At 46.1% G+C, this 15214-nt stretch overlaps 1 protein-coding gene across 1 annotated transcript in view; it reads left to right on the forward strand.

Annotated features, from left to right (window-relative positions):
* SHANK3 (SH3 and multiple ankyrin repeat domains 3) overlaps positions 1–15214 on the forward strand; it is a 2381185-nt gene that overhangs the window by 1572070 nt on the left and 793901 nt on the right. The window contains exon 14 of the mRNA XM_078677930.1: positions 9106–9219. Coding sequence (XP_078534056.1) covers positions 9106–9219 — 114 coding nt within the window. The remainder of the gene's footprint in view (positions 1–9105; positions 9220–15214) is intronic.

The following is a 15214-nucleotide window of genomic DNA, read 5'->3' on the forward strand; positions in this document are numbered from 1 at the left end:
CGCACGGGGCTGAGGCGTGTGAAGGATACAACCTGTTTGGTTGCCGGCTCCAGCAGGGAGGGTTCCTGCGTCGTAGGTATACCCCTCACTGGTGGGCTTAAGTGCCCCAAGGCTGCTCCCGTGGGGTCTGCGTAGTGTGACAATTATCTCATAAACGCGGACGTGTAGCCTCTCCACCTAGTCCCACGCTCCGACGCGGTTTGTCGCGTAGAGCAGCCGATAATATGGTTACCGCGTTCCAGCATTTGATGTGTGCAATATTGGATGACAAAATATTCCTCTGCCATAATATAATTTGCAGAATATTGACTAACACTATATCATGACAGTCCGTTGAGGTAAGAATAGATATACTATTCTTGGCTTCACATCCACTTGTTACAGTAATAAGGTAGTAGAGCCTCTGAACACAAATGTGCATCTTCAAGGTAAGGATAGAAAATCTGCACTTATGTATATATATATACTTACCACATCATATTGTGGTACTCTATATTCTAAATGTTCTGGGTGGGATTATGGCAGGACAATATCTAAAACTCAGCACTGTGGTAGAACACAGAACGGTGTTTTCCTGCTTGTCTATTTCTGAGTGGCTCCTCAAGTAGCCCCTGGAGAAAATCGGTGTCACCTCACACTATTTACATGATAGTTTCCCATTTTCTTCCAGTTTCTTAATTGGAATTTTTTTCCTGCTTCCAGCTGGTGAAATATCCTGGTGGGAAACATCAGGAGTGTGGTATTACCACATCTCTAATTACCAACAGGAATTATGGTCCACTTGTGAGGAGGGCCTTTATTGAGTTTTAAAGCTCAGGGGTCCTTGTTCTGAGTCACCAGTGTTCCCAGAGGATTCTCAGTGGACCAAGTGTTTTTGCACCCAAAATTACAAGGCACAATAACATTACAGCCAATTTTACCAGGTTCAGATCTGCATCCAGTAAATTGACCTGTGTGTCCAAGGCAAACAGTGAGCCCGGGCACAACCCTGTCTTCACCCATCAACCTCATACAGAATAAAAGAGCAGCAGACTCTATGAATGCCCTGCCCCAACACCCTCCAGAACCCCCATATTGCGCTACACATACCTCATTTCTGAGCCTCCTTGCTGGTGACTTGTTTTGACATGCTTTGTCCCTCATTGTTTCCATTTACTACCCGCTCAGGGTAGGTGGTAAGTGTGAGTGGGTTCAAACTTCCCAGAATTAAGGACAACCACACAGAAAGAGATCAGGTTTGCATGGGTAGTTACCTTTCAGAGAGCTTAAATTTGTAATGGGTGGAGCTTAGGTGGGGAGATAGTATCACTTCCCTCTCTAAACTCCAGTCCACCCATACAGGGCCCCACACGGTGCTCTGAAGCAAAACATTAAGAAATTCAGTAGAAGAAAGAGAGAGCTTGAGAGAGAGAGAGAGAGAGCATGAGCTTGTTTGTGTGTGTATGTGTCTGTTAGGTTTACGCTTTATTACGCCAGAGCCAAACAACATTCCCTCGCTAATAATCCTACAAATTACTAATTAATTACAGGTTAAATGCGCTCCCGTCTCCCAGGGTTTTTAAATCTCATGTTTAAATGTCTCTCTACCGATAACACAAGATTCTCGAGGCTTACAAGTCACACGGTTAGTTGTCTATGACCTCATTACAATTTCAGGAAATTTGTTCTGCAGTGCTCGCTGAGAAACGAGTCACCCCTTGGTGCTTGTAACAAATTAAAGGGCGATGTGGTACGGGCTATAGAAGCCAGACAGAAAGAGTTGGAACTTTAAGCATTTCGCTTTTGACGATGCTGCACAGCATCAACAAAAAGCATTGGCAAAGCGGATAGGTCGTAAAAGTGAGACCTATTGACTTAGCCAGTGCTTGTTTTAGTATCATTGACTTCTCAAGCACTGACATCGTTTTTGGGGGAGAGGCTACAATTTGATGTTCAGCCTCCCATCTTACGGGTAAGCCTGATGTGAAAATGTATAGTCTCACGCTGACTTAAATAAAAAAATCTTCTTTATTATAAGTAGGCTGCTTCAATATAGAGACCCATCCATCAGTGGTCTGACAGCTCCAGCTTCTCAGCTCCACCTCCTTGATACTTTGAACCAATACGTTCATGTTCTGGAGTGGTCAACGCGCTACCATTCCAAACTCCCTAATACAGCATACAACACACCTTCTCCCGTAATACAAATAAACAGTTTGAAATATACATATTTTTGCAACAGCAAACGAACACGGTGCATTGCATAGTAAATCTAAATAATATACAACAGTACTAGGTAATCTACCAATTTACACAGACTAAATTGACACAGTCATCGATACGAATTAGTCTTGAACTCACATGTAAACTTTTTCTTTCGATGGCTTGCATTTCACCACCATCACAAATTTCCTCTTTGACTTCCTCAGACTCATGCCTGCTGTTAGTGACACGCTCTTTGTGTGAGGCCTGCTTCCAAAGGTCAACCCTGACCAAATATCAAATGGGATAGTCTTCTGTTTTCACTGTATTTTTTAATACCTTGATGACTATTATGGGTTGACTAAATGTATCCATTACACCACCTCTCCTTGGATTTTTGATTTTCACCCAATACCCAACATGGACTTTTATGTTCTTAACAGCCATCTGCTCATCAAAATGTTCCTTTCTCCTTTTCAGAATTTCCTTTTCTCTTTACGTGCTCCTTCACCCTCAATTCTCACTTTCTCATCATCAGCTACCCTCTTGTTTCCTATTGTTCTCATTCTATTCACCCATGCTAGACTCACCATGTCATTTGGAAATCTCTTCTTGTACAACAGAAAAGGCGTTACTCCTGTAGGGGAGTGAGGAGTCAACCTGATGATGTACACTTTCCTTTTGCGTTCTTCAGAAAATTGTCCACTGCATCTTGTATGCAATCCTTGACAACTTTATTACAGCGCTAAATCATACCATTGGCCTCTGGGTGATGTAATGATGTTTTTTTTGTGTTCAATGCCCCTCTCCTTCAAAAATCCTCCATCAACATAGTTAACTGACCACCTTTATCTGTCAAAAGTGAAATGGGAAACCCCTGTCTAGCAAATAACTTTTCCCAAAATAGTATAGCATCACGTGTTTCCACTGATTTTACTATCTTCAATTCAGCCCATCTGGAAAACATATCCATCATGTGATTATGAACTTCTCACTACCCGACACGCTAATTGGGCCTACAATGTCAAGCGCTACATCAATCGAAGGACCAGGTACCATTTCTCTGAACACAATGGGTTGTGTTCTATTTTAAAATCTTGTCACACTTTCCACATTCAACGCAATGACACACAACTCTTTCAATTAAAAGGTCCTTTCCCGGCCACCAGTAATATTCCCTCACTCTTTCTTTGGTCTTAGATATACCAGGGTGGCTCTCGTGAGCACTACTAATCAGTCTCATCCTTACTTTCTCAGATGGAACTGGTCTATCCCCTCGCATCACTAAACCATCTTCCACTGAAAGTTCCTCTCTTACTAGCTAAACCCCTTTTAAGTCACTACCCAACATATCCTTTTCTGACCAACCTTCCTTTATCCTACATATTACTTCTCATAACTGTGTATCACTCTCTTGTCAATGTCTCTATTTGCCTTCTTGAATAAATAATGCCACCCAGTAATATACATACCTTTACACTTTTGTAACCAAACGCATCCTCCAATTCAAGACTTTCCTTACCACTCTTCCCATCCGCACACAGTCTAGAACAACAATCAGCAATGATAAACATCACACCAGGCGCATATGAAACAACAAACTCAAACTCTTGCAACGCTACCACCCATCTTCAAATCCTACTGGAAATAGCATCAATTCCTTTTTTGAAAAAAAACCCCTTCAAAGATTTAAGATCAGTTTTTACCTCAAAAGAGCTACCCCACAAGAACCTTTTCATTCTCCTTACCTCAATAGATGGCTAAAGCTTTCTTTTCTATGACTTAATAGTTGGTTTTGGCTCCACCCCATGCTCTAGACATCAATAAAATTGCGTTCACTATCCCAGCAGAAACCTGCTCTAACACCGCCCTCCTAGATCTTTTGCACTGGCATCAGTCCTCAATTCTTCTGGTGTCCTAATTCTTTGCGGAAACCTTCAGGGAACTGTTTTTCATAATCAATTATTTTTGTTACATTGCTATCCTTTGATACCATCACCCCTTTCTGAGCAACCCAGCTATCTTTTGACCTCACTGGTGGCGTTTCATTGGGATCAAGAAACACTGATAGCTCTCTTTGATGAAACCAGCTGATTAAAAAATCTCCCTTAACAGACATATATATATATATATATCTTAGCTGGAACCATTCTGTCATGTAATGCAACAGTTTCCCAAAAGTAGCCCATCAAATGGATTGGCTGACCTCCATAACCTTTGGGTTTAATGTCAGGTTTCATCAACTTCCATGAGCCCATCAAACTTTCCACAAACAAACTTCCTGGAATTTAATGTTATTTTTGCACCATAATCAAATAACATTTTAATTGGGGAACAAGTAATCCTCACCACTTTAAATGGCCCATCACCATCTCGATTTTCAAATTGCAAAACAATTTCTTCACATCCAGTATCAGAATCATACGATAGTTCTCTCACCTTTTTAGTATTTTTACAGATCTCCAGCAAGATGTAAAATGTCCTTTCCTCCTGCATGTCATGCACGTGGATTTCCTTCCTGGACACTCTTTAAAAGTTGCCACATGTCCCATATTTCCACACCTAAAGCACTTCATTTGAGAGTTCGTCATCACTCTTCCATCTTGTTTACTAGTAGTGCCTAGAGAACCTTTACATTTTACCACATGCACTGTCTCTTTCCTATCATCAGTAGACTTCTGATTACGAATAATCTCCACACATGATTGTGAATGTTTACACGCCTGAGCTGTGGTTATTACTTCGTTAAGTGTGGGATTGACTTTTAACCACAAAGCCTCCCTTGCTTTGTCCAACACGTATCCCAACATAAATTGGTCGTTCAACATCTCATCAATTGTTGCACCAGAGTTTCATGTGGAAGCAAGTTTCCTTAATGCTGTACTATAGCCATTCATTGATTCACCCACATGCTGCATTCCTCTTCCGAAGTCTTAATGCTATACAATGGTGCTTAACTTCAGTAAATAGTGTAAATCAAGTTTCTTAGGGCAGATTTCATATTTAATGAGCCCATTAGGATCCTCTACGGACAGTTCAGGTAAATGCTCGAATACTTCTTGCTCCTCCGAACCCAGTCAATGCATAAGTAAACATTTTTCTCTCAGCACCCAGAGAGGTACCACCCACTCTTGCATAGTGATCGAGTTCACCTGGAGAGAACGGGAAAAAGGCAGGTGCAGTGAGGTTTTGCATATTGACTTATATGCAGAAATGCAAGAAGAAAGTATAAGAAACCAATAACACTCCTTTCTATTGTTCACACAAAGGATCACTTGGGTGCATGTCACAAAGATGGTATGTGTGTGTATCACAGGCCGTAACACACAGTGTAATTGTTCACTTCTTATTTTCCTGATTGTGTGTGTGCATATCACATATTTTGACATGCAGTTTGGGTATAGATCACTTGTTTGCCTATCACAGATCGTAACACACAGCTTTGTTAAGTCTCTGTAAGTTCTTTAATTTTGCCAGTATGTGTGCGTATCACAAGTTGTAACAAGAGCTGTACATGTTGATGTCAAATCGTATACTAATTTTCGGTGGTGGCTTGTAATTTTAGGAGGGAGGGGGCGGACAAGACACACACGCACACATAAACACTCACAGCCATGCATTCACACACGCACACATCCATTTACAATACTCATTACCAAATATTCACACATACATGCATGCACACACCAAACATTAACTTTAAAAAAATACATTTCAAACTAACCTGCGGCTCTGCCTAGGAGGTCCCAGGAGGCTCGGCACTGCTGCCTTCCCTCATTGGCTGACCTAAGGTGGGATGGAGTCGGTAAGACTGCTGATTAAAATGGAAGACGTAGGCCTAGAAACGGGTTTACTTTGCCAGTTATAAATGGCAGTTTAAAACCATTCACACGCTGCAGTGGCAGACCTGAGACATGTGTAAAGGGCTACCTAAGTGGGTGACACAGTCTGTGCTGCAGGCCCATTAGTAACATTTAATTTACAGGCTCTGGCCACAGGTAGTGCCACTTTACTAGGGGCTTATAAGTAAATTAAGTATGCTAATTGGGTTTAAGCCAATTCTACGAGGTTATAATGAAAGAGCACAAGTACTTTAGCACTTTTTAGCAGTGGTAAAGTGTGCAGAGTCCTAAAGCCAGCAAAAACAGTCAGAAAAACAGGAGGGTTGAGGGCAAAACGTTAAAGGGAGAGCCACGCCAAAGAGGCCAGGTCTAACAATGTGATATTATTGAATGCCAATATTTCAGACAACAATAAAGTGTTGTACATTGGATGTGATTTATGAAAGGGGATCTCAGGACTTCTGGGGTGAGTTTGCAGGTTGGTGTATCATTCAAATGTATTTCTAAGGCTCCAGAAACATCTTTAAAAAACTTTTAAAGGAAGAGGTGCTTTATGCGAAGTTTGAGAGAGACTGCCCCCGTGTTTTTCTGCCTCCGCGAACTTGTTTTGAGAGCTGCAGTTTCAGAGATTGAGGAACCTCTGGAACTTTGATACAAATGTCATGCAGTAAAGTCATCCATAGGATGTGTTCTTTAATTGCATCACGTCCTGTGTTCATTCAAACATCGCCTCAGCAGGAGCCTGGAACCACTAGTGTTCTGGATTTTGCCGTACAGATACAGACCCAGCATTATTCGAAGCCTTTGTAGCTACCTCGCGCCTCATTACAGACTTATTGAATGCCCCTGCCCATTGTATAGAGGCCCCCGCTGTCATTCCTAACACCCCTAAAAGGGAAGGCAGGTGGTCATGCAGCGCTAAGAATTGAACAAATGGTCATTATGCTTTACAAAACACACAACTTGACATGATAAAACACAGCATTCCCAAAGTGCGGCCCTTGTTTGGGTGATGGCCTCTCGGCACCTCAAATCTCTCTATAATGGCCAAAGTGAATTCAAGTCATTGAAGGGATTGTGTGAACAGCCTTGCTGCCCGGCCGCCACTCCACCAGGAGTCAAAATGTTTCTGAAACTGTTTATCACCTCAATAGAAGAAAGTCCCTTGGGAGACTCAAATACAAAGTGTCTGTAGAGAGATTTATGAAAGATGAGAGCAAGGCCCTGCTGGGAATGCTGCCCTCTGTACAGCTCCAGAGTGGGAGCTGAGAATGTTTAAGTTAGTCCTACTAAACAGTCTAGTGTTTAGGTGCCCCCCCCCCCCCCCAAGAACAAATATCAGTATCCATCACAGAGCCATTAGGAGCTCTCCACCTATTTCCAAGAGTTCTATCCACCCAAGAGCATAAACAAAGCACCTCCGTTATTAGCACCTAGCACTACTCCAGAATGGACTCCCCCATTGGTACTACAGCGATATCCACCTCAGCATATGATCAAAACACCCTCCATATCAACACGCCTGAGGCCACCCCAGGATGAACTCTATACGTATTTACTTCAGGCATATTCACGACAGAGACTAAGATAATCACTCTCGAATTACTTTGGACACAGTGGTTCTACCCTATTCCTACCCATCATAAAAAGTGCAAAAAATACAAAGGCAGAATAGAATCTTTCAAGTGGGTCTGTAATGTTTTCAAGGGACACTTTGGGAAACAGGGTGTAATTTTCTGTTTACTCAGAGGAGGGGTCTTTATCTGAAAGTACTAAACTGATTTATGTTTTAAGAGTTCCTAATGGGGTCAGTTCCCTCACAGCAGGAAGCCTTGCTGTTTTCATCAAGCTGTAAGGAGCTTGTCCATTCCACTCGTGAATGGCGCCTTGAAGCAGTGTATCCTGGGGTGCTCTCCTTGGCGTTTCCTCTCGTGGTTGTGTCTGTGAAGCCTGTTTCTCTGGTAACAGAGCCAAACCCCGCAGCTTTGCTTCCATCTTGAAGCCGCTCAAGATCAGTGGTTACAATTGTGGGAGGGTGCGCAAAATAAAAAATATATACCTTGATGCCAGGTCCCGCGTCTCTGTTGTCCTCGAGGAACAGAAAGCACAGCCAGGCCCCACTGACCAATCACAATGCTGCAATGCAGCGTTGTGATTGGTAGGCACCCAGGCTCCCCTGGCCAATCACAACACTGCAATGCATCGTTGTGATTGGTTTTGAGCGTCCTGGTTTGACGCTCAGCCAGGAAATGGAGGCCTGGACGTGTTCTCACACACAGGCTGTAATGCAGCCTGCATGGAGAACAGGCAAAGTACGCATGACTGGTTTAGGTGGCCCAAGAGGGCTGCAGGAAAAGTATGCATGACTGATTTCAGTGGCCCGAGTGGGCTGACCAAGCAGTTATTGCACACTTAGGAGTGGGCAAAGCACTCCTCCCCTGCCCTGCTCCGAAAGCAGAGCAGCCCCGCCCACCCGCCCGCCTGCAAAGCAGCACAAACATAAAATGATAATACCTGAGACATAAAATGATAATAACTAAAAGTTATTATCTTTTTATGTTTCTGCTTCTCGCACTGCTTGAAAGCAGTGGGTCGACAATCCTACACCATAGTGGAGGAGCCGCCATTGGTATACAGGTAAGACTTGCATGAGCGATGCATCCCAGAAGGAAGATATGCAAGGTACAGACAAGTTAGAAACCACTGTGGCAAATACCGTAGGACAACAGAAATCTAATAGACTTAAAAAGCTGAGAAACCTAATAATGTGCGTTTGCACCAGTAACAAAGCCATACTGTATATATATTGCAGGAGGTACCCCAATGTAGATGCCTACACATAGGAGGAGCATGCTGAGCTCCATGCTTGCTTGTAGGAATCTTGAATACCTATATATCATATAAGAAAAAACACTGCGCCCAGCCCCGCAGTGTGAGTGGCTCCACTGGCATCGCAGTAACCAGCCCTGTTCACCGAGTGACTCACAGTGTGCACCTTCAGAGACAGACAGAGAGAGAGAGAGAGTGATTGTGTTTTCAGTGTGACTCCTTCCTGACTCATGCCTGTTCCTTCTTCCTGCAGTGCTCAGCATCGGTGAAGGAGGATTCTGGGAAGGAACAGTGAAAGGCCGCACTGGCTGGTTTCCGGCAGAATGCATCGAGGAGGTGCAGATGCGGCAGTATGATCCACGCCAAGGTAGGCGCGGCCAGTGTGCCATCACAGCTCCATGTGCAGCAAAACAACCCTACAGGGCTCCAGTTGTCATACATAGGGGGGGATTTGGAACACTGTGTGCTAATCTCATCTGTCATATGTTTCAATGCCTTACATAGTGGTGTAATACAGTCAATGTATTGTTTGCGTTACAGAAAATATTTTACAGATATTTCTCCAAAGGGCTTCTTTTGTATGTTCCAAAATATGTGCTAGGTGAGAGCTAGATATGACATTTTGTCAAACGGGTTGTTCAGATTTGGCGTTACACACAGATGTCTCCTAAAAATCTCGTTGGCGTCTTTGCGTGTCACATAAGCTGTTTTATAAAAGACTGCCTAGTGGTTTCAATAACAATATTTTTTCTACATTTATACATTTCTAGTACTAACGTAATCATCTCTAGCAACGCCTTACATATAGGGGCTTAGAAACCATAAGTGCAGCAGGTGCAGTGGCATCAGAGCCATCAGGGCCCATCGAACCCTGACACTTGCTGTATTTTATAACCACAACAGCACTCACAGGGGCCATTTCCTTGATTGCACCAGGGCCCGTGGCATCCTTGGTGTGCTAGAGTGAATCAGGAACACAACAGTTGGATGCGTCACGTGATTGGCTTGCCTCTACAAATGTAGATGGCTGCAGTGAGAGCAGGCCTCGCCTCCTCTTTGGGTCTTGCACAGTCTTTCTGTGGCACCTCAACGTTCTCCTTGATACCTTCGCTTCTTACTGCGGCTCAGTCATTCCACCGCATTCTGGTTGCAGGACGGGCCGCACGAGAAGCCATCAAGGATGAGTTTCTCTTGGCCATGGGCACCATAGTGGATTTGGGTAGGTAGAAGGGAAGAGAATGCGCCCATGGTGCAGTCTTCCTTGTCACCCAGATCTGTTTCCTGGAAGCCCTCGAGCCGAAGCAGCCATCGCTTGAGACACAGACTCCCTGTAGCCTAGGTTACCCGCTGCCCTAGGACTCGTGGTAGGAACACCAGCTGGCATCCTGATGGTCACCTCTTTATGGTCTTCCCTATGTACCAATAGACAGATAACGAGCAACTTAGTCAGTGCCAACAAGCTCTGAAGCAAACTATTCACTGTAAATAGACGGGGTCTGCTCATGGCGAATTGGTCCTCTAAATTCGTTTTTTTGTTATTCCAAGTCACTATAATACTAGTATGAAAACCCATGGCCTTGATGTATAATGATGCTAAAAGTACAGATGTGTGTCAAATGTAACACCTTGTTGGTACTGGTGAAGTCAGCGGCCCTCCTGTAACGTCCTTAAAGGTATGGTACTGAATCTATGTAATCGTTTTGTGGGGGGGCTATTCCCATTTTATACGTGTAATTCATCCCACCTCCATTGGTTTCATTTATGAATATAGACTCCCAGTGGTTCCAATGGGTCACACCCTTTCCACTCCTATATTGTTGCTGGATAACAGTCATAGCCCAATTCATTTATATTTGTTGATAACGTGTTTTAAATACTGGTTCTGGGTCTCTCCAACCCTGCCATCGCATAATTCATTTTGCTAACAATGTTTCATCCCACCCGCCCTTCTTAACTGTGTGACACCTAGACCAAGCTCTTCAGTTCCTGTCTGGGAACTCATCCAGAGGTGGCCAAACCACTGTATTCAGATATTATCAGGGGTCTCCAACCTTTTCTGTACTGGGAGCTACTTGTGTTCAATGAAACGCATTGAGAGCTACTAATATTATTAGTATTGTATAATCACATTTTCTGTGCCAGACCCAAGCCTCGGGCCTAGCTGGGCCCTGAGAGCCAAAGCTCCTTATAAATGACACCATACTGAGCCAGTATCTTCTTTATTAACAACCCCTGCTTGAAATGGTGTTGAGAGCAACTCCCAGCAACATCTGCCTAACACTCCATACCAAACCATATATACAGAGAACTACAGAATATAGAACACTTACCAACTTCCAGCATGTAATGCATTCCCAACAAGGTAGGGGAAACTAAGATACATTACATATACTACACCTAGCCACCAAAAAATCATCATGTTTTCTAGACACTTTCTTTAATGTTTTAAAATGTCTTTAATAAAAGAAAAACAACCCTGTAAGCTCTGTGTAAGTATAAAAATACACCGCTTGTATTGAATTAACCCCATACTATGTCCTAGCAGGTGTTTATTATTATGCATGGCGCTGCCTGTGTTTTGTCCCTTTATGAAGGGAAGAGGGCCGCACCCTGCTCATCTGCGGCTCGTCCCTCAAGTGGGCACCAGTGCCAGAGCCCCACCTTTGGCTCGCGCAAAGCTGGCACCCCATTGCCTCACCCACTTACCAAGTCATCTATGAATGCATGTCAAAACAGGAAATCAAGCAAACCCCCAGCTTGCTAAGAATATGTACATTATCTTAATTGAATCCCAGATATGCACATATCTAACTCTAGCTTGGTTGCCGTAGCAACGCTACAAAGCCACAAGTAAGGAACCAAGAAGACACTGAGAGCGGAGAACACAACAAATGAATGCAGCATCCAGTGTCACTGAGCTCTCTGACTGTAGACAGGTGGAAGAGGCCTAGTTTACTCACAGGTGCAAGGACTTCAGACGCTGTAATGAGCAACGCAGCGGCTGGTGCGTCTGGTCATTGACGCATTGACCACACCTAGACTGAGGCCTAGTTTACTCACAGGACCAAGGACTTCAGACGCTGTAATGAGCAACGCAGCGGCTGGTGCGTCTGGTCATTGGCGCATAGACCACACCTAGTCTGAGGCCTAGCTTTACTCACAGGAGCAAGGACTTCAGACTCTGTAATGAGCAGCGCAGCGGCTGGTGCATCTGGTCATTGGCGCATAGACCACACCTAGTCTGAGGCCTGGCTTCACTCACAGGAGCAAGGACTTCAGACGCTGTAATGAGCAACGCAGCGGCTGGTGCGGCTGGTCATTGGCACGTAGACCACACCTAGTCTGAGGCCTAGTATACTCACAGGACCAAGGACTGCAGACGCTGTAATGAGCAGCGCAGCGGCTGGTGCGTCTGGTCATTGGCGCATAGACCACACCTAGTCTGAGGCCTAGTTTACTCACAGGAGCAAGGACTGCAGACGCTGTAATGAGAAGCGCAGCGGCTGGTGCGGCTGGTCATTGGCGCATAGACCACTCCTAGTCTGAGGCCTAGCTTTACTCACAGGAGCAAGGACTGCAGACGCTGTAATGAGCAGCGCAGCGGCTGGTGCGTCTGGTCATTGGCGCATAGACCACACCTAGTCTGAGGCCTAGCTTTACTCACAGGAGCAAGGACTTCAGACGCTGTAATGAGCAACGCAGCGGCTGGTGCGTCTGGTCATTGGCGCATAGACCACACCTAGTCTGAGACCTAGCTTTACTCACAGGACCAAGGACTTCAGGCGCTGTAATGAGCAACGCAGCGGCTGTTGTGTCTGGTCATTGGCACATAGACCACACCTAGTCTGAGGCCTAGTTTACTCACAGGACCAAAGACTGCAGACGCTGTAATGAGCAACGCAGCGGCTGGTGCGGCTGGTCATTGACGCATAGACCACACCTAGACTGAGGCCTAGTTTACTCACAGGACCAAGGACTGCAGACGCTGTAATGAGCAACGCAGCGGCTGGTGCGTCTGGTCATTGGCACATAGACCACACCTAGTCTGAGGCCTAGCTTTACTCACAGGAGCAAGGACTTCAGACGCTGTAATGAGCAACGCAGCGGCTGGTGCGTCTGGTCATTGGCGCATAGACCACACCTAGTCTGAGGCCTAGCTTTACTCACAGGAGCAAGGACTTCAGACTCTGTAATGAGCAACGCAGCGGCTGGTGCGTCTGGTCATTGACGCATAGACCACACCTAGACTGAGGCCTAGTTTACTCACAGGAGCAAGGACTGCAGACGCTGTAATGAGCAGAGCAGCGGCTGGTGCGTCTGGTCATTGACGGATAGACCACACCTAGACTGAGGCCTAGTTTACTCACAGGATCAAGGACTGCAGACGCTGTAATGAGCAACGCAGCGGCTGGTGCGTCTGGTCATTGACGCATAGACCACACCTAGACTGAGGCCTGGCTTTATTCACAGGAGCAAGGACTTCAGACGCTGTAATGAGCAACGCAGCGGCTGGTGCGTCTGGTCATTGGCGCATAGACCACACCTAGTCTGAGACCTAGCTTTACTCACAGGAGCAAGGACTTCAGACTCTGTAATGAGCAACACAGCGGCTGGTGCGGCTGGTCATTGGCACATAGACCACACCTAGTCTGAGACCTAGCTTTACTCACAGGAGCAAGGACTGCAGACGCTGTAATGAGAAGCGCAGCGGCTGGTGCGTCTGGTCATTGGCGCATAGACCACACCTAGTCTGAGGCCTGGCTTCACTCACAGGACCAAGGACTGCAGACGCTGTAATGAGCAACGCAGCGGCTGGTGCGTCTGGTCATTGGCACATAGACCACACCTAGTCTGAGGCCTAGCTTTACTCACAGGAGCAAGGACTTCAGACGCTGTAATGAGCAGCGCAGCGGCTGGTGCGTCTGGTCATTGGCGCATAGACCACACCTAGTCTGAGGCCTAGTTTACTCACAGGAGCAAGGACTGCAGACGCTGTAATGAGAAGCGCAGCGGCTGGTGCGTCTGGTCATTGGCGCATAGACCAAACCTAGTCTGAAACCTAGCTTTACTCACAGGACCAAGGACTTCAGGCGCTGTAATGAGCAACGCAGCGGCTGTTGTGTCTGGTCATTGGCACATAGACCACACCTAGTCTGAGGCCTAGTTTACTCACAGGACCAAGGACTGCAGACGCTGTAATGAGCAACGCAGCGGCTGGTGCGTCTGGTCATTGACGCATAGACCACACCTAGACTGAGGCCTAGTTTACTCACAGGACCAAGGACTGCAGACGCTGTAATGAGCAACGCAGCGGCTGGTGCGTCTGGTCATTGGCACATATACCACACCTAGTCTGAGGCCTAGCTTTACTCACAGGAGCAAGGACTTCAGACGCTGTAATGAGCAACGCAGCGGCTGGTGAGTCTGGTCATTGGCGCATAGACCACACCTAGTCTGAGGCCTAGCTTTACTCACGGGAGCAAGGACTTCAGACTCTGTAATGAGCAGCGCAGCGGCTGGTGCGTCTGGTCATTGACGCATAGACCACACCTAGACTGAGGCCTAGTTTACTCACAGGAGCAAGGACTGCAGACGCTGTAATGAGCAGCGCAGCGGCTGGTGCGTCTGGTCATTGACGCATAGACCACACCTAGACTGAGGCCTAGTTTACTCACAGGACCAAGGACTGCAGACGCTGTAATGAGCAACGCAGCGGCTGGTGCGTCTGGTCATTGACGCATAGACCACACCTAGACTGAGGCCTGGCTTTATTCACAGGAGCAAGGACTTCAGACGCTGTAATGAGCAACGCAGCGGCTGGTGCGGCTGGTCATTGGCGCATAGACCACACCTAGTCTGAGACCTAGCTTTACTCACAGGAGCAAGGACTTCAGACGCTGTAATGAGCAACACAGCGGCTGGTGCGTCTGGTCATTGGCACATAGACCACACCTAGTCTGAGACCTAGCTTTACTCACAGGAGCAAGGACTTCAGACGCTGCGATGAGCAACGCAGCGGCTGGTGCGGCTGGTCATTGGCGCATAGACCACACCTAGTCTGAGGCCTAGTTTACTCACAGGACCAAGGACTTCAGGCGCTGTAATGAGCAACGCAGCGGCTGGTGTGTCTGGTCATTGGCACATAGACCACACCTAGTCTGAGGCCTAGATTTACTCACAGGAGCAAGGACTTCAGACGCTGCAATGAGCAGCGCAGCGGCTGGTGCGTCTGGTCATTGGCTCATAGACCACGCCTAGTCTGAGGCCTAGCTTTACTCACAGGAGCAAGGACTTCAGACTCTGTAATGAGCAACGCAGCGGCTGGTGTGTCTGGTCATTGGCGCATAGACCACACCTAGTCT

Source organism: Lissotriton helveticus, chromosome 1_1 (assembly GCF_964261635.1).
Source record: "Lissotriton helveticus chromosome 1_1, aLisHel1.1, whole genome shotgun sequence".
Lineage (NCBI taxonomy): Eukaryota > Metazoa > Chordata > Amphibia > Caudata > Salamandridae > Lissotriton > Lissotriton helveticus.